General features: G+C 35.3%; 1 protein-coding gene across 14 annotated transcripts in view; it reads left to right on the top strand.

Annotated features, from left to right (window-relative positions):
• SOX5 (SRY-box transcription factor 5) overlaps window positions 1–24616 on the top strand; it is a 1300541-nt gene that overhangs the window by 1253835 nt on the left and 22090 nt on the right. For 12 of the 14 annotated variants that reach the window (XM_056800784.1, XM_007503523.3, XM_056800783.1 and 9 more), the window contains 2 exons: window positions 5622–5767; window positions 24084–24192. In XM_056800784.1, coding sequence (XP_056656762.1) covers window positions 5622–5767; window positions 24084–24192 — 255 coding nt within the window. The remainder of the gene's footprint in view (window positions 1–5621; window positions 5768–24083; window positions 24193–24616) is intronic. The other 2 variants (XM_056800791.1, XM_007503525.3) reach the window with 1 other exon arrangement.

The raw sequence follows: 24616 nt of genomic DNA, 5'->3' as shown, positions 1-24616 counted from the left end.
TCTTCTTTGCCTAATTGATCATTTTTATAACATTCATATTTGTCTACAGTGAAGGATATATAAAGATGAAATTGATTTGCATTGGTAAATAATCAATAGACTATTACTGAAATGCAGCCCCATCTTGCTTGCATTTTATTATAAGCACCTCCATGTTAGAGGCGGAGTTCTGTTCTTGCAAACTTCATGACTATCATCCTAGTGCAGAGATTTCAAGGCATATCTGGTCAGAATTTTAAAATGCCCCCCAACAATTTCATTGTTTCTGCCTTTTGAGGAGAGTGGGAAAGGAATCTGGACTGATAATTTCACCCATGTGGAGGAGTATAGAGACGCCCTCCAAAGATTCCATATCATCAACGACTTATCTGAACTTTATTTAGGCTTGTGGGTTTAGAAAGATTGTGCATGCTTACATGCTGGGGACTACTCTCTCCCAGCATACCCCAGAGGTCCCTCCCCTCTACTTCCTGTTGTGGGTTTGGTCTTGAATGGACCAATTGTGTGAAGGGGAGGGGCCATGCCCTCTACTTCCAGGCACAGGATTGGCCAGGCTTAAAGAGTTATCTAAGATAGGGAGTAAACAAATGGCTTATCACCACACAGGTCATGTCAGAGGCAAGACTTGAAGTCAGGTGTGTCTCCAAGGCTATCTCTTTATCCATCCACTTCTTACTCTAGGTTTATTTTCATTGTATTATATTCAAAAATGAAATATTTATTTTAAAACAAAGTATATATTTGCATGTAGTATTTAATAATCATGATTGATAATTAATTCCACACATATTTTTAGTATTATGTATTGTTTTGTTTGGATCTAACAATGACTAGTGGATATTCTAATTTGTCATGATGAAAAAGCTCATTTTCGTGTCCAAAGATATAGAGGAGGCAGGGGTGATATTTTATTTGGCATACACAAATTAATTCTATCAAATATATAATTAAGTTATAAATATCTCATTGTTTTAGTGTGTAACTTACTATGTGATCTTATTAGAATGACATTATCTAGCTAGCTGGGTAAATAATATATTTGCATTTTTATTATCAATTTTTTTCATTTAACCGTCTGTCATGTTCCTGGAAATAATGAATAGTGTCTATTACTATATATTTAGCATTTAACTGATATTTTCAGTAATAAAATTCCTCTTGGTTTTCCCTGAAAAATCTTTTCTCCACCTACATTTCATTTTTTTCATAGATTTTAGACTTCTACAATTTGCTTTTCTCCTTTCAACAAAATGTAGATGTTGAAAAGCTGTATGTACCTGTAATGAGTAATAATGTAGCTGGATAAAAGCTGTGAGGATTAATGGAGCTGTAAAGGTCACTCTTGAAAGAAGAATTAATGTGTTAGACCATTAATAAACCATGGAAAACTGTGGACCAAAAGATAACATACTTAAGTTATCATTAATGGCATGGGGCTCTTTGCTATATATCTGCTAACTAGAAATATAGAAAGTGATTTTTTGATGTTGCAGAACAATGTTACTGTGTAAAATATAGGATGTAGTGGTTTAAAGATGATTCACAAGTGAATAAGCTGCCCAAAAGAAGAGTCCTTAAGAAATGTGAATATTCTAAAACAGTAGCAGCAGCAGCAGCAGCAAGTTTTAGAACCTGTTGCCAAGATGTTGATCCTTGGGATGTGTTAAGAGTTAGGCCTACAACATGAGTCTCCATTCTCTCAACTCAGTTCTTTGTGTTTGACCATACTTTATTGGTAGCTGCAGAATTGAAATTAATTCATCCTAATCATATTTATATTATCTGTGAAGCTTGGTAGATCATGAAGACTGAACTGCAGTTCTATAGTTATAATAGAGTATCTTATAGTATCTGGAAGAATGGGGTAGAGATGCTGACACAATAATGGGGAAAGGCAGCTTGTGTACAGAATAAAGCACTTAAGGTAGAGTCAGGAAAATTTGAGTTCAAATTCTGCCCAAGACACTAGCTATTTCTCTGGAAAAGTTAACCTTCACTCTGTGCTTTTGGTTTATCTCCTGTAAAACTGGAGGACTGGTCTACTGAGTTTACTCTCAACTTTAAATCCACGATCCTATGATGTGATGTTGTTCAGTTGTTTTAGTCATATCCTACTCTTTGTGACCCCACTTGGGATTTTCTTGGCAAAGAACCACTGGAGTGGTTTGCCATTTTCTTCTCCAGCTCATTTTATACCTGAGACAAATAATGTTAAGTGACTTGCCCAGGGTCACCCAGCTAAGAAATGTCTGAGGCCAAATTTGAGCTCAGGAAGATGAATCTTTCTGACTTCAGGTCCAGCACTGTCTCCACTGCACCATATAGCCCACTCTAATGTGATAAAAACTTTTACTTTAAAGTCCAAAAAAGCACCAATTGGTGCTTTTAAAAAGTTTTAAGACAAACCAAATATATTGCTGTAAACTGGGGGAAGGATTAATATGAGAACTGATGTTTCTCATTTTTTCACAATTAGACATAAGATATGGAATTTCTACTAATATGGGAAAGAATTCGGTGAAATTTTTCACTCATACAAAAAAGGTTTCAGTAATTTAAATAGGATTTGTGTATTTGGGTAAATGCCTTTTAGACCACTATCACTAACATAACATTTTTGTGAACATTAATATTTATTGCAAATCATTTGCAATATCTGAATCTGTCTCTTGTATGTAGTGATAGATGATCAGCCTCAATAGCCAACAGAGTAAAATATATGGATTACCCTTATAGGGATCCTAATACATACATTTACTGCAATGCTGGTGATGTAAATAAAGCCCTTGGGGTAAAAATGAGTATATATGTTAAGTGTGTGTGTGTGTATGTATATATATATGTATATGTATATATATATGTATGTGTATATATATATATATATATATATATTAAGAAGATTTAACTACATAATTGGTCAATAAGCATTGTGGTTTGTTTTTTATCCTTAGCTTCTTCCTTACTATCAGTTCTAAGACAGAAGTGCAGGAATAGTTAGATAATTGGTGTTAAGTGACTTGTCCAGGTTCATGCAACTAGGAAATGTCTGTAGCCAGACTTGAACCCAGCTCTTCTTGATGTCAGACCTGATGCTCTACACTGCTACCAAGCTGCCCCCAGTCAATAAGTTCTTAACAAAGCATATATATTAGTTCAGCACAGAAATATGATAGTAATAGACAAAAATATAACAAACTAAAGAACTTGAATAAAGTCTTGTTTTGATTCAGCTGTCCAATATATCCAATTTAACACAAGAAGTCATGAATGTCAGGGTTTCATATAGCATATTAATTAAAATCTGTGTCTCCAAACCCAACTGTTTATTTTAAACGGAAAATTTCTTTTTTCCTCTTTCACCCACCAAATTAGAAATATATATTCATATATATACATATATTTCAGATTGCATTTTATTCAGTTGAGTTCCACTTTCTGTCAATAGTTCACCCCCTCCATAATAATCTAAATTCTCTTTGCATCTATATTAATCATTTTTCTTGCACACTAGCATCTTGGCAGCCACTGAAAAACATAAGGAGTTCATGCTTTTATTCACTGCTTTGTGCCAAACCTTTTCAAGTTTATTTGTATTCTGTAGAAACCAAATAGTCCACAGAATAGCATTCTTTCATGTTGGTAGGAAAACTCAGGTTAATAGGTGAAATTATGGAGCAAAACTTCTTAGAACTTATTACATGAAATATTTTCTAAGACCATCACTGACTTTTATGAGCTATAGTATTGTTGTTGTTGTTTTTTCAATGATTTTAAGGAAATGGGATTTAGGCTGTTAGGAAGGATTGAAAAAAGATGTTATGAGCAATAAAATATTAAATCCAACTGTCCTTTAATAGTAGATTAAAATGTAAAGGTTGTTTTTAAAATCCCATTTCAAGTGTTGTTACCAGTCCATTTTCTAATTAGGAGGAGTAGGGATCAAATTATTTCTAGAAATAATGTCCATTTTTTTTCAGTGGGATACTTATTAGACCCTCTAGCCCTTTTTCCCATCCCCCTATCTGAAACTTTTCTTTCAACCCTTAAGGGAGATCAGAACACCATGTCCAGTCTGTGCATAATAAAAAACAGAGATCATTTAGAAACCTTCTAGCAGTGAAACACTGAACTAATCTGACATCAGTTTCTTCAATAGAAATGTTTTAAGCAGTAAGATAATATTCTGCATTTTTTGGCAATCAGCAGATCAGATAGAAGAGTCTCTAGCAACACGAGGATGTGTATTGTAATCTGACATGATTAGATGAGGCTCTTTAGGAACAGAACATTCATAATTGAGACAAAGAAAGAGTATTAATAACACTTTCCTAACACGGCAGTTAGCCATTTTATATTTCCTTTCTTTAATCTTAGTGTTTTTCAACAAATCATGGGATTTAATAGCGTGTTTTGGCAGATTAGAGGATTTATGGCCCAGATGTTTTTTGTTCTAAAAATGGATTAGGGTGTAAAGTTTGCTGGAATCCATGGAACATGTTGAGGCAAGCCGGTCATTTTATGTGTGATTAGTGCCTGCCTTCTGTCTCACAGTCCCTCCATCTGTCACAATTCACCAATGGATCTGGTTAGATTTAGCCTCATGTCACAAACAAGTCCCTTTTCTGGGCAATTTCATATTATAGATTCATTTTATGCCATTTTTATGCCCTAGTTAAAAGATAGAGAGGGATGATAGATATTAGCTTCCCTTAGAATATCTGAAAAATAGGCAAGGACTTAAAAGTCTATCAGCATTCTATCCTATGAATCACTTGCAGATTATAATAAGTATAATCTACACTAAAGAAAAAGATGACAAAGTGTCACATTTTAAATTAAGTAGTATTAGATGTGCTTCTGATGTCTATGTTTTAAAAGAAATAATTTAGCAATATATTGTCTAAATTTTAGACTGTGGAGCGGCAACCTCAAATTAGACATCTGACCTTTTATTAGCAGCATGAATTAAATGTAACATAGTTATGATAGCCACAATTTCTTACTAAACACTTAATGACAATCACTTGGTAACATTCATAGCATGAGATTTATTATCTCAACCATTATGAGTTTTATATCTACAACAAACCACTTGCCACCTGTGGTTTATTTTAATATATCTGGGTTTAGGGGAGAAATGACCTTTTTTCAATGGGTTCAAGATCTATTCTCTCTGTCCCTAGAAAATTCAGTCCTGCTGTCCAAAAGCTACAAGTTGTCTGTCTAATATTAAGCGAATGTTGAAATTAAATCAGGTATTGGAGGGTTATCAGTACATGTTTCCTAGGGTTCTTATCCAACTGTCTATTTCATTAGAAAAGTTTAATTGCAAAGCAAAGGCTATGTCAAACATTCAGATAAAAATGCAGTTCAAAATCTGTTGTGTTTTTTTATGCCAAGTTTCTAGATATTTAGAAACAACCTTTTAAAAAACAACTGATTTTTTTTTCCAATTTCATTCAGATGTTTTGTCATCATGGCCATTGTTCCTATCTGGGATACTGTCACTGTCTCTTTCATTTAATTAAATGCTTAAATGAAAATATGTAGTTTGTTTTTTACAGAGCAAATGATTTTATTCTTAACTGAATAAAATGATACACTTTCTTCTATCATGTCAGGTTATTTAAATGACCATGATGCTGTTACCAAGGCAATCCAAGAAGCTCGACAGATGAAGGAGCAACTTCGGCGGGAACAACAGGTGCTTGATGGGAAGGTGGCTGTTGTGAATAGTCTGGGGCTCAGTAACTGCAGAACAGAAAAGGTTAGTTCCTAAACTAATATATTACATGAATATGACACCTATATATATTTATACACACACATTTAGGGCTTTTTTTCCTTAGCATCTTTTTATAAGCTCACTTTCTTCATAATAAAATTTTATGCTTCCTTTCCCTCCATCTTTATAGAACCTATACTCCCGCCCTTTACCCACTGAAATAAAATTCACCATGACTCATTTAAGAATTACATTATACTTAAATCCTTCACTAGATGCTTGACAATTGATGACAACTAATTCTCTGTTTCATGTGTCAATATGAATTACAGTAAAATTAGATTGTCTTTGAAATATGTGGGCCTCTGTTAAAAATGTTACTTTATGGAAATGCTCACATGGTTTGTGTGATGAGCTGGATTTGAAACTGCTGAAGCTTCCTTAAGTAGCATAAGCTATGAGCTGATGATATTCAAGCTCATCTTGTAGGCTTGTGAGGTTGTCATACATGATGTTATATTTCTATTGTAGAGACCTCTCAAGTTATGTTAGAGGAGTAGCAAACTGGGAGACATAATCATTTACAAAAACTCCACGCATTTTTTTTTAGAACTTCAAAACTAGAGTTGTCAAATCCAATATTCTATAACTCTGAATTAGTTTCATGTTAATAAAGCCATGGTCTAGGGAGTGTTGCTTTTCTTCAGGAGTAATACCATATAATATTACTCCAGAATGTTCTAAATGGTATGTGTCTGAATTTTTGGATTTTCATTAAATGGCATTTAAAAAAAAAGTCTGGGTAGAGAGTAGACCAAGTAAAAATAAGAGTAAAAACTGATCAGCTACTTAGCACTAACTTGAAAGTTAATCATCATGGGAAGCTTATGAGTCAAACAATATTGTCCAGAATGAGCAGATTGCTAATTTGGATAGCTTTCCAGTTTCCCTAGGTTTTATATGGAGTTTGATCAATAAGCTCTGAGAAGCCAGCAGACTGCATTAAAGAATGAGAAATGTACGTGTGATTCTATCACTAATGTATTCCCCCACCACCAAATCTCATATGGGGGTCAAAGATGTAGAAGTGTATTCACCTCTCAGAGAAGAGACCAAATCAGGGGTCACCATCCACCTCACATAAGGAGGAATGGCATTGGGACATGGGGCTGCTTCACGTAGGAGACTATCAGAAGGGAAGGGGGAGGGGAAGGAAAGTGTCAGCTATAAGAGGAAATGATCACAAGCATAAAGGAATTTATATTCAAATATTTAAACATTCTTGAAAGGATGCTTGAGCAGAAATTCCTTTTCTCTGCTCCCCATGTAGAAATGAGTTTAACACTCAGCCAGATGCTAATGCAAAGTGACTCAAGCTATTCCTCGCAAGCATAGCTAAATTGCCGTTATTTGTTAAGCGCATTGAATTCAGCTGTGGATACAGCAGTTGGTTGCATTCACAAAGCATCTGTACCCTTTTTTTTTTTTAATCCTCCAAAGCAGAGACAACTCTACCTATCTCCCCCTTCTCCTCCCCTGTGCTGGCTGGGAATTGTCAAGTGACAACCGACCAAATCTTTTTGGACAGGAAGCCTTCATCCTGAGTTCTATATACTTGCAAAGCAGGCCTTGTGGTTGGATCTGGGAGCCCATTAAAAGCACTTTGATGGTATGGAAATTCATCTTCGTGAAGCGCCTAGGCCCCTAAGCAACATGCTGTTTAACTGTGGTTACAGATCAGTCATTCACATCGGAGGGCAGTAATTGTGTTGACGGCTTGTAAGGCAATGGAAGTACATAAAATAATCCTGGGCCCTCCACCATGGCACTGCAAGTTAATCTTCTTTAATACAAATCAGCTGTTGTTCTAACACATGACTTTATGCCGGCTCCAGTGACTTTGCACAGCCTTTTGATTAAGAAACAGGAGTGGAACCATCTGCATTCATTTTATTCTGTTACTTGCCCATTATGGGGGTAAACTCATTTCTTTTTCTTTCCCTCTAACCCCATTTAAAATAATAGTTTATTTTCCCCCTCTCTGATTAGCACCTTATTGTAAAAAGCCATCCTATGGTACTTTCTCTTCCTCTTTTGTCCAAAAAAGACAGCTCAAAAAAATCCTTTTCACTCTATCTGCCAAAAATCTTATTGGCTGATTTAGGACTGCATTCTTAAGCATTTTTCCATCCTCATGTCTCTTGGTGAGGAGCAGCTAGGTGGCTTAGTGGATGGAGAGGAAGTCCTAGAGACCAGGAGGTCCTCATTTGGCCTCAGACACTTCCCAGCTGTGTGACCCTGGGCAAGTCACTTAACCCCCATTGCCTAGCCCTTACCACTCTTCCACCTTGGAACCAGTACACAGTATTGATTCTAAGACCAAAGGTAAGGATTGGAAAACATTTTTTTCAATTATATTGTATTTTAAGAAATGTTCTGAGTTCAATTTTCTTTGGCTTATCTCTCATTTCTATCCTCAGTAGTTTTGATTAGCACTGGAGGTACTGATGCTCTTACCCTGGAAGAAGCTTCTGTCATTCTTCTTCAAGCTGTTATTAGGTTCTCTTTCTATTGCCCTCAGTTATCTGTCTGTTCCTAGCTATTCCTGGCAGATAAGACATATATATTTTTTAATTTACTGGGTTTTAATGATCAAAATTATCATTGAGACTTTTCAGATATCTAAAAAATGTTTGGAATTCTGTGTCAGAGTACATGTGTGCACATGCAAGCAAAGGAGTTTAATCGAGAATGCCCATCTTACTACTAATCATAGCAGAAAAGCTATCTTTCTAGGGAGAGAGAAGTAGGTTAGTGTGCTAACACTTCCATACATAGAAACACCAACATGCAGGCTGTGAATCATATGGTGAGGTCTCTTCCTCAGTTCTTCCTTTTTAATAGTCAGTTACCTGAATCCTTAGCCAGATTGTGAACATGAGGGTTTTGGCTCTGGTGAATCTTGATTTAATATTATCTACTGATTTAAGTAGAATAAGTGATGAATATAAATTGTTCCCTTTCCTGGGGGGAGGGGAGGGAAATGGCAAAGGGAGTGTGGGGAACCAGAGATAAGGAGCCTGGTCCTGTGATTCTTTTGTAAATGCTTAGAGCTTCTGTCTTAGAATCAACACTGTGTACTGGTTCCAAGGCGGAAGAGTTATAAGGGCTAGGCAATGAGGGTTAAATGACTTGCCCAGGGTCACCCAGCTAGGAGGTGTCTGAGGCCAGATTTGATCTCTAGGTCTGGCTTTCAATCTAACTGCCCCCATGATTTTTTTAGGATAGGTAAATCCAAGTAAAGACATACCTTCCCCAAAAGCAGACTAGCAATTTGTAATTTTAGGTTTTTAGAGAGTTGGTTGGATCACCAGAAGGTTAAATGTCTCATTGACCCATTGTCAAATGGCTTATTTATCACACATCTTTTATTATTATGTGTGAGCTGTAGAACTTTAACCCAGATCTTTAAAAATGGAAAGTTGGTCCACAATTCACTATGAAGCTACCTCTATTCACTGTTACTTGTTTAATCTTCCTTTCCCATGGAACCTATATCTTCTGAAGACAACCTATAACTTTTTAAACCAAAATGATTAATTTCTCCAACCTAAGAAAAATGCTAATATGAACCCGGACAACTGCTAAGATGAGAGGGAGAAAAAAAAGTTCATTTCAGGATAAAGTATAAAAGGTGATTGATTCTGGGTGTTTCCAACCTCAAATGGAAAACAAGTTAATCATAAAGAGGAGATAGAACTGGGAAGCTGGATCATGTCTAGCTTTTTTCACTATTCTGCCAAATTCTGAGAACATCAGACACATTCATGTTAAAATATGAATAATTTGTGAATTATCACCATACTATATTATCCATATCGTTAGCACAGATAATGTAGGGAATACATTTGCTTGTTCCCTCTAGTTTCAAATATACTCAGCTACCAGGTTGCATATACTCAGTTGTGTCTCATGATCTTGCTAGCTGGATAAGGCTATCAAAGTCTGCATATTTGGGAGAACAAAATGAGGATTTTCATTGTAATAATAACAGTTGATGACAAAGGGCAGTGCTTTGTTCCATTACTCAGAAATGGCAAGGTTAATAAGAAAACAAAGATTAAACCACCAAGATGAACATATTACAGATGTTTTATTTCATAACTATGTTGTCCCAGTTAAGACAGTTTAGTCCCAAAAGTAGTAATTGGACAGAACAAACATAATCAAAGGTATGAGTGCAGACAACCATGCTTTTCAAGGATATAGACCAAAATACACAGTGAAATTCATTTTTACAAAACATTTTAATTGTAGACTCGATGATTCTTTATCCCTTTACTTTTCTAGGAAGTGTTTCATCGTCCCCAAGAACTGCGTATCAAGTTTCTTAGAAACTCTGGGACTCAGACTATTTTATAATTGTCATCTATAGTTAATTATAGCTTGATTGTGCATTCAAATTTTGTTACCTTTTACCACATTGCTCTGAGATGGCTGATTTGAATCCAGAGGGAATAAGCAAGCACTTCAGATAGGGAAAAAAGTAAGCTCTCATTTAATTGTTCTACTGAAAAGAAAAATACTGCCCGATTACATTTAAATCCACATGACATAGGTTTCATTGTGCAAGTAGCTACAGAATAGGGGTTGCAAGAGGCCTCAACATCCACCTAATCTAACCCACACACAAAAGGAATCCCTATTGTAACATACCTGAGATGTGCTTGTCCTGCCTTTGCTTTCAGACTTTCCACGAAGGGGAACTGAACACCATTTAACTTGTGATTAGCTCTAGTCAGTAGAAACTTTTCCTGGCATCAGGCTTAAACTTAATTCTCTGTAACCCATTGCTCCTGTTTGGCCCTTTGGTGCCAAACAGAATATGTCCAATCCCTTCCCTACCTGACACATGTTCAACTACTTGGAGACAGTTATCATGGCCCCACCTACCCCCAATTCTTCTCTTCTTTGGGTCAAACATGCCTAGTTCCTTCAACAGATTCTCATATGGGAAGGATTCAAGGCTTTTCATGATCCTGGTCGAGTTCCTAGATACTCTTCAATCCAGCAGAGTTTTAAAATTATGGTGCCTAGAACTGAACACAGTACTTCAGATGAGGTGGGACAGAGTACAGTGGGACTATCACATTTTTATTCCTGAAAACAATGCCTCTTTCAGAGCAGTCCAAATTCTCATTCAGCGCAACTGCTATATGTAACCATATCTCACCCATCTTATACTTTTAAAATTAATTCATTGATGCCAATCAATCATGAATGTATACACATATGCACACATATGATCTTTTTTTTTTAAAACCCTTACCTTTCATCTTATAATTAATTCTAGGTATTGGTTCTAAGGCAGAAGAGTATTAAGAGCTAGGCAATGGGGGGTAAGTGACTTGCCCAGGGTCACATAGCTAGGAAATGTCTGAGGTCAAGTTTGAACCCAGGACCTCCCATCTCTGGGCCTCTCAATCCACTGAGCCATCTAGCTGCCCCCACACATCTGATCTTTTATAGATTTCCAAACTCGGTACAGAGTCCAAAACATACTTTGATCACAGAGATAAGAGACTTTCAGAGTCCTATTTTCTATTTCTTCCTCCAAATGCGACCATCTCAGGCAGGTCTTCTAACCAATTTTAGAAAAATTTCCAAAAGTTTTAAATATCTTTGTACCTCTAAATATTCAAGTACTTGTACTTCTTTTTATATTATTATTATAATATAATAAATAAAATTATAAATTTGTAAATTATATTAGTGTTCAAGAATTATATCATGAAAGTATTTAGATGCAAACTCATTTTTATATATGCCTATACCTGCTAAGATTTGTTTTCAATTTTATTATTGCAAAAATTGTGTATGCATATTTTGACATATATAATTTTTATCAATTTATATACTTATTCACAAGTAGACATAATGAACTCATGTTTCCATGACTTTACATAGAAATATCTGTGTAAAAGTTCTCTCTCTCACTTTAATGTTCTATATATAATGTGCCATCACTTTTCAAAAATTAGTAGAAATTATACATAGAGACAACAGTGTTCTTAAGAAGTTTTGACAGAGACTGTGTGCTAAACTATAAGCTATATTCTATTTTATTAAGTTCTTTTTTTATGAAATTCTGTTTCCTCTTTCCCAGGACTGCCTTCTATCTTCTGTCACCTGCCACTCCAGTGTTGATTTAATGCGGATGTTCAATAATGAAAAAAAGTGTGTCTGTTCCAGTATTAGTTACAAATGGCAGTGAGTGTAGTGGGTGGCATCCCTGTAATAATTTTACATCAGTCATTCTTTCCTAATGTTTCACTGGTCTCCTAATGGATTGGACTAGTTGCATTAACTCTTTAAAAATCAGAAGCAGTATATCTAGCCCAGCTACAGAATTCATACCCATGCTTTCCTTTGCAGATATTAAGAATTCAAGTTTTGTTTTGGAATAGTCAGATATGGAAGTTGAAATCACTGAATTTGGTGAAGGATATTGTGAATGGTAATTTATTTTGGGTGGGTGATTCTTTTAGTTAAAATGGATCTGTGATTAAATTATGCTTTAAAGGTTGAATAAGCAGCAGATCTTGAATAGGGAAATGAAGGAGGGTGCACTAAAATGTCAGTCTTTCAGCTTTCAGAAGTGAGGTCATTGTGGTATTTGGCTAGAGCTTTATGTAAAATTGTTTTACAGAAGTTAAATTGTTCCCCCTCTAAAATGTTATCAAAACTGGCCTAGAAAAATTGCAATAGGACTAGTGATAAATATTTTGCTTCCAAAATTATAGATGCACATGTATGATTTTACTCAAAATATTGTTATTTACTTATATAACTATTTATAGTATCTAATCCCCATTTTTGGAACAGAAGATATACTTAAAGCAGAATTTTACCTTTTGAGTACTGGCATCTCTCATTTTTGAAGAATTATAATACAGTATGAAAATGGGATGTTTTCAAGACAATTGATTATTAGACAATTCAGATCAGCTTTTTACACAATAGTTGGCATTTGATCCGTAGGTTTTCTTTTGTTTTTCATTCATAAAACCTTAATTCTGTTCAGCTGAGTGTCTAAGCTGGGGAACACTTCTTATGGGACAGGGGAGGAGGGGAAAGCCCCTTAGTGAATATTATCAGCAGAGAGCAGCCAGTTTTCAAAGCCCAGGACAAAAAAGCAAATAGGTATTATGTCATCACACATCCGTCACTCTGTGTGTCAGCCTTTTCAATAATTCCAGTCCATGTTCTCGATGGGATTTTGTAAGTTAAAGGGGCTGTTTGTTTCCAGAAAGCAAGTACAGACTGATTCTATCCTCTTGTTCCAGGTGGCTCTTAGCTTTCCTTTTTTCCTTTCTTTTTCCTTTTCTTTCCTTTTCCTTTTCTCCTTTATTCTTTTTTTTTTTGTATTTAATTGAAATACATGCCGAGTTTGCAGACAGCAAAGATCAGAGCTGTTTTCATCCAGCAGTGCTAACTATACATTAAACATTTTGAATTGTTTGAGCTTTAAGTTTAGTCCTTTTTTGCCATTTGCTTCATGGAGTTTGTGTATATTTACAGCCTCTGCATTTAATGGCTACATGCCTTATTTTCACAGATGGCCAGTAGAAGACTTTTTCTTTCTCTTAGTATAGTCTGCTTTCTGTTTTGCTACATTTGTCACCGTGCCACTACTTGCAGCTAGCAAGTGCCCACGCTTGGTGGGGAGCATTTATGGTGTGAGCTTTTTAAAGGTGTTTTTTTTTTGTTATTTTTTTTTAGTAAACTTTTTATGGTTTAATTTCCAAGCCTGGAAAAGCTGTGCATGTTTTCAAACAGAGAGTCTTGTGTTCTTTACATCGTTCTAGTAGGGAGGCTTGTTCGGGATTGTCCAATAAAACAAGACACATGGGACATGCCAAATTGCCTTTTGCAATAGATTTGAACAGGCCGAAAGATGATTGAAATGATGAAAATGTTCCCCATAAGATTTATGGCCTTCTCATTCTCTGTATCATTTCCTCTGATTTAAAGGAAACTTCCATCAAAACCAGTCAGCAGAATGGCTAGACTTGAAATCACGAAGATCTGAGTTCACATACAGTGCTAGATATTTGCTAGCTATTTAATCTACTTAAGTTACTCTCATGCTTCAGTTTCCTCATCTGTAAAATGTGAATAATAATTAAATTAAATTTAAACTAATTAGAATAATTTAATTTAAAATGGGAATAAAAATTAAAAAGCACTTATCTTCCAGAGTTTACTATAAGAATAGAATGAAATATTTATAAAGCATTTTGCAAATCTAAATTTTTTTATTTTACTCTAGCTTCACAAACCTATGTGATCAATAGTGATTTGGGGGAAAATTATCAGAAAAAAGTTGCATTTTACATTTTTATCTAAAAATATAATTCTCTTTTCTGAATTGAGTATTTGTATTCTTTTAAAAATAAGAATAGAGATCTGTGCATGTTGTACCATGTACTCAGAAGGGACTCTGGTCCGGTTATTTCTCTTTTGCAATACCTCCCTTCCTTCAAGCTGTCACCTTCTCCATGAGACTTTCTCTACATCTGATAGCACTTCATCTTGTTTTACAGGGTTTAATCCTCCATGTAAGACTGAAAATTCATTGAGGGAAATGACTATATATGTCACTTCATCTTGAGATTTCCCAAAGCTTAGTGCAATGCCTTACACTTATAAGTCATCTGAACTGGACAGAAAGTAGACCTAAGAATAGACAGCAGACTATTTGTGTAATCTGACATGAGTCAACTGTCTCCTTGATTATAGACCTATACAGCTTTCTTATCCAAAAGAATTTCATTCAAGTTACAGTTACATCAAGGATAAAGACTTGTTTATTTTTTGCTCTTTCTAAAATATTTGCGTTTACATCTCTTTCTACTCTTCTAGTCACTAGTGCATGTAAAGCTTTGGTAAAGGTGCCTGCAGTCTTGACTCAAATGAAGAATTTGATCTATTATTGTGATCTATTATTATTATGATTGATTGTAAGCAGATTATCTCACATGACCATGGATAATCAAGAAATTGCTGCAATCTTGCCATGCCAGTAGCATTTTGACTAGGGCAGCTAAGTGGCACAATGGATAGAGTGCCAAGCCTGGCATCAGGAAAATTCATCGTCCTGAGTTCAAAATCTTCCCTAAGCCACTAGTTGTGTACCCTGGACAAGTCACTTAACACACTTTGCCCCAGTTTCCTCATCTGTAAACTGATCTGGAGATGGAAATGACAAAACCATCAGTGTCCAAGAAAAGCCCAAATGGGGTCACAAAAGGTCAGACATGATTGAACAAACAAAAAAAAAAATTGGAAAAATTTTTCAGTTTTGTACTAGGCTTTTATATTTAAGAAACCCATATATTTTATTCAGCAAGATCTGGAATTAAAGCATATATCGAACAAAATCACACATCCATTTTATATGAAAGAGAAGGGTTAAAATCATCACTATAAATTTGTTTGCTGCCTAGTTACCAAGTCCACTGGTGTTTATGGAACAATTGCCAGCAAATGATATTCTGATTTTTCTGTTTACATATGTGCAGACTCTCTCAGCCACTAGACATCCTTTATGGGTCATGAATTCTTTCCTTTATTCTTTAGAACAAGGAAAGGACTCCTAGCTTTTTCCACTTTAATTAATATGCTTTACCTCAGCCTTCTCTTCCCCTAAACCCATTCCTTCAATGGTTGCTTGGCCTTAATTGGAAATTAACAAAGTACTTTCTGAAATTTTCACTGTGTTCTGGCAGTCAATATAGGATTTATTTAGATTACCAAAGAAACACAGAAAGGGGAAAGACTTTAGATATCAAAAATAACCAAACATAATATAAGCAATGGGCTTCCATGACAAAATTCTCTTCATTTGGTCAAATGTTATTTGGGTGGGTAATTTTGTTTTTTCTACCTTTGAACTGCCTTTTCTTATTTTCTACATTTTTTCCCTCTTTTCCACACATTTTCCCCATTCCAAACATACCATAAACTGATACAAGTAAGAAAAGCAACAAAAAGATATTTATTTTTAAAGTAATTTGTGTTCCTTCTTTTGGAATGACATGCTATCTATTAATTCCTTAGAGAACCTTATAAATTATACACTATGGGCCTCAAAGACTTCATATATTTCATCTAGCACTTTTCCCGTGCCTATCAGAAACTGAGTAGAAATTTTGTATTCGTGTCTACAACCTTGTCTTTCCCAAAATTTCTAATCCTGTAAACTGGCGATCATAGATCTGCTTCTTTCCAAGGGAAATTCCCAACAACTCTTATATTTTTACCTGTTGAAATTATATGGGGAAAATCTGTGGTAATCCTAAGCATTTATGACTGTATTTAAGCCTGAACCAACTACTATCTTATTCTTGAAATAAGTTTCTGGTTTGCAGATGAGAAGAACATAAAAAAGTCAAGTAATGCCATAAAATGTTTTTGCTTTTTAAAAGGTCTTAGCTCTGCTCTCAAGACACAATGAGCTATCAACTAACAGGTCTCAGTTTGTTCAGTATGACTGAACGAGGCAGATCTATGGGTTATCAACCACTTTCAGTTAGTTACTCATTTTTTATTAAACCCTTACCTTCCATCTTAGAATCAATACTTTGTATTGATTCCAAGGCAGAAGAACAGAATGGCAGAAAATTGGGGTAAAGCAATTTGCCCAGGATCACACACTAGGAAGTATTTGAGGCCAGATTTGAACCTAGGACCTCCCATCTCTAGGCCTGGCTCTCAATCCACTGAGCTACCCAGCTGCCCCCGGAATTATTTAATTTTAAGTCAATCTGAATGAATTTTATTTTTCTTTTTTTTAACTATGTATATTTTAAACTTTAGTGAGGATTAAAAAAAACAACAACAAGATTCCCCTCCTCCACACTTCATTTGTTCTGTTAGATTCTGCTGTGGTAAATTGTTATTCCATAGAAAATGTAGATCTCAGATAAGCAAGACAAACTAAAGAGTTGAGTGGGTGGACAAATTCATTGTTTCTTCATATTTTACTTACTCTAATACAAAGCAAAATTCCATCTGATAAATCATTGTGACATTATAAATAATCTTTGATCTTCTTTGGTGGTCTGTAAAGTTCACATAACTGGAGGGTTAAAAACCATTTGGGGGGGGGGGTTCTTCCCTTATTAGTATAGTAGGAAATTACTTTAAAAAGTACATTCAAAAGAGGTTTAACAGTGAATGAGTCTGCATTTGGTGGGCTTACTCTATTCTAACATTTTATGCATGTGCTTTTTATGAGTTTTATAGCTTTGTGAACATTATTAAGTAGAGTCCATTATGATAGCTGAGCCACAACCAACCTTTTTTTTTTCCTTTTGCATTTGTATGTATGTGAATGCTTATTATCAACAAGAATCCCAATTTCAGGGAGTAATAGAGGAGTAATTTATTGCTGCAGTTTAATTTAGTCTTATGTTAAGTAAGGAAAATTTCCTGCCTTTGAATGATCTTTCTTTTTGCCTTCCTTTTGGAATACTGACACAGGAAGTCTTTGACTTTCTTATCAGTCAGTGCAAATAAATCATTACCACAATTTCAACTCTCACTATTATGTGGAGACCCAATGCTTTGCAAAAAGTGGGCACAACAAATATTTACATATTTGTGGAAGTAAGGAAAGAGGAAAAAAAAGAAGAAAATTCCTGTTTCTAACTTTATAATCTCTTCCCTACAAATGAGCTCCCAGCAGATTTCTGGCAACTTGCTAGAGGTCTTGCTTGGATATCCTGCTAGTGTTTCAAACAATCAACAAACGTTATTACACATTTACTTTGTGCCAGACATTGTGTTATTCACTCATGTAATAAAGGAAATGAGCAGTTCTCACTCTAAAGGAACTCACATTTTAATGGAAAGACTATGTATTAAATAGGTACATTATTAAATAGGTAATTAAATAGGTATACATAGAGAGTAGCTGAAAGGTCACCTTAATAGGAAGTCTTTATACCTGAAATGACTTGCAAAAGCCTCTTGGAGAAGATGCCATTTGTTCTGAGTCCCAAATAAAGCCAGATATTCTAAGAGTGAGAGGTGAGGAAGGTGAGTATTTCAGGCATGAATAGTCCAAGTATGTCAGGAAGGGAGAAGTGTCCTGTGTGAGCAATTGCAAGGAGGCCAGCATGGGTACATTATAAAAAATGAGGCAAGTGGAATAAAATATCAGAAGATTATAAAGGTAGGAAAGGGCCAAGTTGTGAAGATTATACAAATTCCAAAGAAAATATTATATATTTGATCCTCTAGTTAACATAAGCTTCCAAGGCATGCTAAGTAGAATAGTAACATGGGTTAGATTCATATTTTAGGGAAACCACTTTGGCAGCTGTAAGAAGAGTTCATTGGAATAGAGAGACTTGAGGAAATAGGGCACCCCAAATGGAATAGATGAACTCCATTTCCCAACCCAAAACAAAAAAAGAGTAATGGTGTGTTCTACCTGGCTTTTGCATTTTTATTAATGAACTTTGTAGTCCTGGCTAAATTGGCTTAAAACCTGCTTTCAATTCTTTTTTGCTCCCCATATCTATTCATTACTAAGGTCCTGCTAATTTTACCAGTGATGCCACATTTATCACCTCCCTTTACATTCATATTGCCAGGACCCTAGTCCAAACCTCTATCATCTCAAAACAGGATTATTTTTAGAGTACCCTAGCTGACAAATTTTGTCTCCTCCCACCAAATCACCCTATTTGTCATCAGAATAAGCTTCCTTAAATAATCTTTTCCCTTTTACTCAGAACTTTCACTGGTTCCCATTTTATTGTCAACTCAATTCAACATATTTATTAAGCACCTATTATAAATATTCTTTTTTCATGGTGCTCCTAAATGTATTACATAAAACTATTTATCCTAGTATTTCCCAATTCATACTCTTCACACTAACAAAACCTCGTCATCATCCCAAAAATGCATCCTGCATGTAACTTTTAGGACTTTGCCTACAAGATCTTTCTCTTTAGGAATGTCCACATTTTCCCCATCCACCCATCCAGACCCTTACCATCACTACAAAGCTTAGCTCAAACACTACCTTTTCAATGGAGTCTTCTTGAATGATCCTTGCCATTTCTGTCATTCCTCTTCTATCAATTATTATAGAACTTACATTCCATTACACAGAATTTAGCATTTAAAAATATTTATTCATTTAACAAACATTAAATATTGGGACAGATATTGGAAGATGTACAAAATTTAAATAAGACATGAAGCCCATGATCTCTATCAAGGGGTTAAGAAAGCAAAGAACTATAATGATTGATGTTATTTAATAATATCATTAGAAACTTCCTCTGTGGGATATGATGGGTAAAGTTGTTTCAAAATCAATGGGAATTTCAAAGTGGGAATTTGGGCAGGCAAAATATAAAGATCAGAGACTTCCTAGAGTTACGTGACTTGGATTTCAAAGAATAGGCATTAATTCAATAGTTGATAAGATGGAGGAAGGGAATTTTAGGCAAAGAGAACACTGTGAGCAAAGGCCTGGATGCAATAAATTGTAGCTCATGTTCAGAGGCCAAAGGGTTTTCAAATTCAATATGTATCCAGTGGAATACAATGTCGTCTTCCTGTACCTTTGGTGTAACCGGTCAGTGTTTCATTGTCCCTTAGTACACGTGGTTCCCTCTTGTACTTTCTATTTCTTTCAAGCAGGCAATAAGAATTTATTAAGCACTGACTATGTGCAGGTCACAATGTTGTGTGCTGAGGATACAGATATAAGCAAAAGAAAGACCTTCCTGGTGCTCCAGGAATCATATAATGGAGGGAAACAACACACATACATGGGATAAAGGGGAAGAAAGTACCTGCTGCATCATAAAGTCTATCTGGAGAAGCAGAAGCACAGCCAGGAGGAGAATGACATGGCTGGCCTCAGTCCGTCCCAAAATTGTAGGTCCTAAAAGGAACTCGCCAATGGAAGAAGGGAGAAATGTGGTAAAGGAAGGGATATTCCAGGTGGAGGAGATTCCAAGTACTAAAGGAAATCCCAGGGGGAGAAGGCAGCTGAGGCATGGTGTAAAGTCCATTGAGTTAGAAGCAAATCTGAGGATAAAAGCCCATGGTTCCTTGGCACTATGGTTTTCTCTACTAGATAAGCATCTTTCTTTAACTTGACCTCTTCCTTGCTCCATTACTATCATGTAACCTTTTCTTCTCTTTGAGGCTGTTTCTTAGGGGTGCACATTTCAACACAGGCATCTCACTCCCAGTTCTCATGTGCTTTAGAATATCCAGCACCAGTGACCCTGGGCAAGTCACTTGACCCCCATTGCCTAGCCCTTACCACTCTTCTGCCTTGGAGCCAATACACAGTATTGACTCCAAGATGGAAGGTAAGGGTTTAAAAAAAAAAAGAATATCCAGCACCAGCAATTTTCTTTGTTTCTATCAACAACTACCTCCAGGTCTTCTGGGAAGGGCTTACCTAATTCTTTTAGGTAACTGACCCACTATAGCTTTATGAACACTAGCAAGAGGGACCATTGTCTTTAAAGGATAAACAATGCCCAATATTTCTCTCTGTGCATCTACAAATATATAGATCACTTCATACTATTTACATAAGCCATATTGAGCAAATTAAACTAACCATTTACCAAGAAGTTAATATGTTCAAGAAATTAAGAGGGATAGAAAGGCGAGAAGGACATAATATTTTTTGAGTATCTCGTATTGCTTAATACAACACATATGTAATCAGCTAGGGCTCATAAGCAAGTTTTCTCAAGAAAAAAGACAAAGAAGAAATGGAAACTAAAATAGCAGAAAACCCACAACCGTGATTATTGAGCTTCAGGGAAAACTTTAAACATTTATTTAAGAAAATCATCTTTTGGAAAATAAAATTCCTATATGCAATTTTCCTTCCTGTATTCATTTGAAAAACCGACTATGGAAATTAATAATAATAATGGAATCTTGAAATTATATAGTTCTTTTTTCAAGTAGATCAATTCTCCTTGTATCTACTCAAAAGCTATAAATCTTTATATACACACAAAAAGAAATTTATAATATGTAGATAATGAGGGTATACATATGGATGCATTTGCATGGTCATACAAATATAGAACATATATATGTATATTCTATATCTAGATATTATTCATGTCAATCCATATAGATCATATATCTATTTTAGAGATGGGGCAACTGAACCAAATGTTGAAGCATAATTTCTAGTTCTATTTATTTATTAGATGGTAAAGCAAACATAGAGCTCTCCTCTCTAATATGGTCACTCACCTAGACAATCATGCTTACATTTCTTCCCCATTTGGATACACTGGTTCTGTTTTCTGATCAGAGAAACCAGCATCATCATTGGAGATATTCTTTCAGAATTTATAATAAACTTGTTTGTAGGACAATTATTTTATTTATAAATATATATATGTTTGTGTGTTTTGTTTTTAAGTTTAGTTCAAATTTAGTTTTCCTTCAAAAATTTAGTGACTGAACTTATCACACTTGATATTAGGTAGTAACTATCCTTGGCTAGCTTTTCTCAAAACTATTCTGTATAACTATTGATATAAATTGAGATCCTAAATAATATTGGAAGATCTAAGGTACTATATCGTTTGGTAGCTTTACTATACCTGGCTATCGGTGTCTTAGGAGGAAACCTCCTCTTTTTCCACCCTAGTTATATCAAGAGTCAAGAGAGGCCAAAGGTCAGAATCTACAGTGATGTAGTATAGTGGAACCTGGTTTGGCAAGAGCAGGGACCTTCTCAGTGAAGTTCTGCAGCCTCCTCATCAAGTCAGCCCTGGTTTTCAATATGGATTTCAATAAATAAATATCTGCTTCATGTGACATTATAATTAATTCACTTCTTTTCCTTTCACCTCATATCTCCTCTGAGTTTTTATCCTTTAGGGCTGTTTTAAGCCGGCTCTGTCTTCTAATTGTTCACATATCATTCAGTCAAAAGGTAGATAGATAGATAGATAGATAGATAGATGTGTGTGTGTGTGTGTGTGTGTATACATATATATATATATTTAACTTTAAGCATGGTGACAGTTTTCATGTGGAATTATGTAATTACTCTCCACTTGGGTTAAGAAATTGTTTCACTCTTATACCAAAACATATCTGTCTTCTTCCTTTAATCTCAGTTAGTGTTTGCTGAAGTCTGGCAACCTTACCATTCAGATTCACGTGCTGTTGTAATGTATCATAATTAAAGGCACATGGCATATTCTCCACCTCCTCCTCCCTCCATTTCCATTTCTGTGTGCCTGAGGGTTAACTAAAGTCACAGCGCAAAGGGGCAGAAGAAAAGCACAGCTGACTGTTTTGACATCTACTGTTTCACAGTGACATCCTCTGAGAATTATCTTAACTTCCACTTTACAGTGACTAATTGAATTATTTCATTATACTGCATGTTTTAGTAGTGATAGGTTAGAGGTCACCTTGTTGCTAAAAACTGAGTGTGACTTTCCCCCTCTGATCACTTGCTCATTCCAGCTCTTTGTTAAGACAGAACAAAACCCATAGAGCTGAGCTCAGAATCTTCGTATATGCATGACATTTCTTTATTCTACTTTTTACTTCCTCCATTTTTCTTCAACGTTCTGAAAAACTGCCCTTCAGAATGGGAAACTCTCTAGAAAATATGTAACATTAAAGCCCTATAGACTGTTAAATCAAAATCTGATAGATGATCCATATGCAGCATGTTTCCCGTAGATAGCACAGAACAGTATTCATTGACCCAGGAACTATCATAACGTGTTGATGGAATGTGCTTTTGAATATAGCTGCCTTCTATCTTAAGAGCTACATTTACTGCAAAAAGACATCTGTTCAGCTAGTGTCCTTAGTATTGTTGAACTCAACTCAATACTATCCAACCCTCCCAAACAAAAGAATCTTTGAGCATATTAAGTGGCTAAAAATACCAGTTTCAAAAAATCTTTGTAATTGACTCTTTAAATTTGAAATGGTTAATCTGTTTTTACATTAGCAGTTCTAGATCAATCAAGCTGAGTTAAACTACTTTCTGCTTTGGGTTTTACTACTGCATCTGAGGCTTCTTTGGAACTGTTAAAATTTTCTGCTGCATCCTAAGTAAATATCAATAAGGAACAGGATAATATACTGCCATCATTTTAAAAATTCTTCATCGGTTGTGTAGTTGTTGTAATGTCATGAGTTTTCTTGAAGAAAACTCAACCAATATATTGGGGATTCAAAAAACTGCTTTAATTTTTTCTTAATGGGAATTGTTGGATCTTTTACATGCAAAATAAATTCTCTTAAGAGATTTCTCATAGGAGACCTCTATTCGTATCCTTTCTAATTGCACAGGCAAAGAGTATAAAGTATGTAGTTTACATGCAAACACTATACAAATATTCTTCAGAAGATGGAATTAGCCATCAGAAAAAAAATTGCCCCAAACTGAATGAGATTCAATTTGCATCTGAGAAATATAATGGAAATCTACCATCCTTTGAACAATACAGAGATAAGAGAAAGATTTAAATTGACCATTGCAGACTCCTAGTGTCCTTAAAATAAACCACTCTCCTGATCTGATATGGTGCCATGTTCAACATAAATAAATTTAAGATCTAACATTTTTCTTACCAAAAAATAAAAAGGGTAGCTTGTAGTGGCATGTTCTACATGAATGCAAATCATAATCTGCATGCTTTTAAATGACTTGAAGTCTTTACAGATCTAATTTTTGTATATTTGTGTCTCAAACAATTCGCCAATTCAATATTTTGGCTTAGCAGTCCAAATCAAATTGTGGTCCAAGTACTAGGCATTCACATTTGATGTACAGAGACTTGACAAGCAATTAGCAATGAATATTTAAGTATCTTCATTACCCTTGCATGAAGAATGCAGATGGCATTTAGGGAGATGGCAACAGAGGGCACTACTTTGAATTATGTTTCTATTATTTAGTCACCTGACTATTGGAGGACTCTCTTTGGGCCCAATGCCACATCTATACTTCAACAGTCTGGCTGGAAATGAAGCAGACATTTGAAATGTCAAAAAGCAGGTTGCTTCCATGAGATTTCTATGCGCATTTTGTGATTTGGGAAGTTTGGATCCAAGGAGCCAAACGTTTGTATCCTTAGTCATACCAAACATAAATTCCAAACCTCCATAAGAGTTCCTACACCTTCAAGTTCCCTGAGAAATCACCTGGATCATTTACTTTCATTTCCCCCATCTGATAGATGGCCTGATTATTTTGCATCTGAATTTTCTACATGACTACATTTATCTCATCATTATTGTTTTTCAGGACAAAACAACACTGGAGAGCCTGACTCAGCAACTAGCAGTGAAACAGAATGAAGAAGGAAAATTCAGCCATGCCATGATGGACTTCAATATGAGTGGAGATTCTGATGGTTGGTGAATATTATTTGTTTCCAGTAATGTGCAAGAGGGGTCTACTTATTACAGTCAAATGCAATTTTCTTTAAACAGGAAAGAGCACCTCATTCCTACCTTCCTTATTTCTTATACTTACAACACATTTTCCAGAGTTTTCTATCCATAGCTTATTTTTATATTTTGGGGTTATGTCTTTTACCCAGCACAAGGCTTGACCAGAATACATTTCTAATGATCAAAATGACTAGCCAAAATCAAACAAATATGGTGTGATGAAAGGAGTTTTAGATTGGAAGTCAGGAGATTTGGTTTTCTAGTACCAATTCTACCATTAACTTACTACATGATTTTAGGCAAATCACTTCACCTTTCTGAGTTAGTTTCCTCTTCTGTGAAATAAAGACATTAGACTCAGTGACCTCTAAGTAAAGTACCTGC

This window comes from Monodelphis domestica, chromosome 5 (assembly GCF_027887165.1).
Source record: "Monodelphis domestica isolate mMonDom1 chromosome 5, mMonDom1.pri, whole genome shotgun sequence".
Classification (NCBI taxonomy): domain Eukaryota; kingdom Metazoa; phylum Chordata; class Mammalia; order Didelphimorphia; family Didelphidae; genus Monodelphis; species Monodelphis domestica.
Note: the sequence above shows the minus strand (reverse complement) of the source record. Positions and strands in the feature narration are given on the sequence as shown.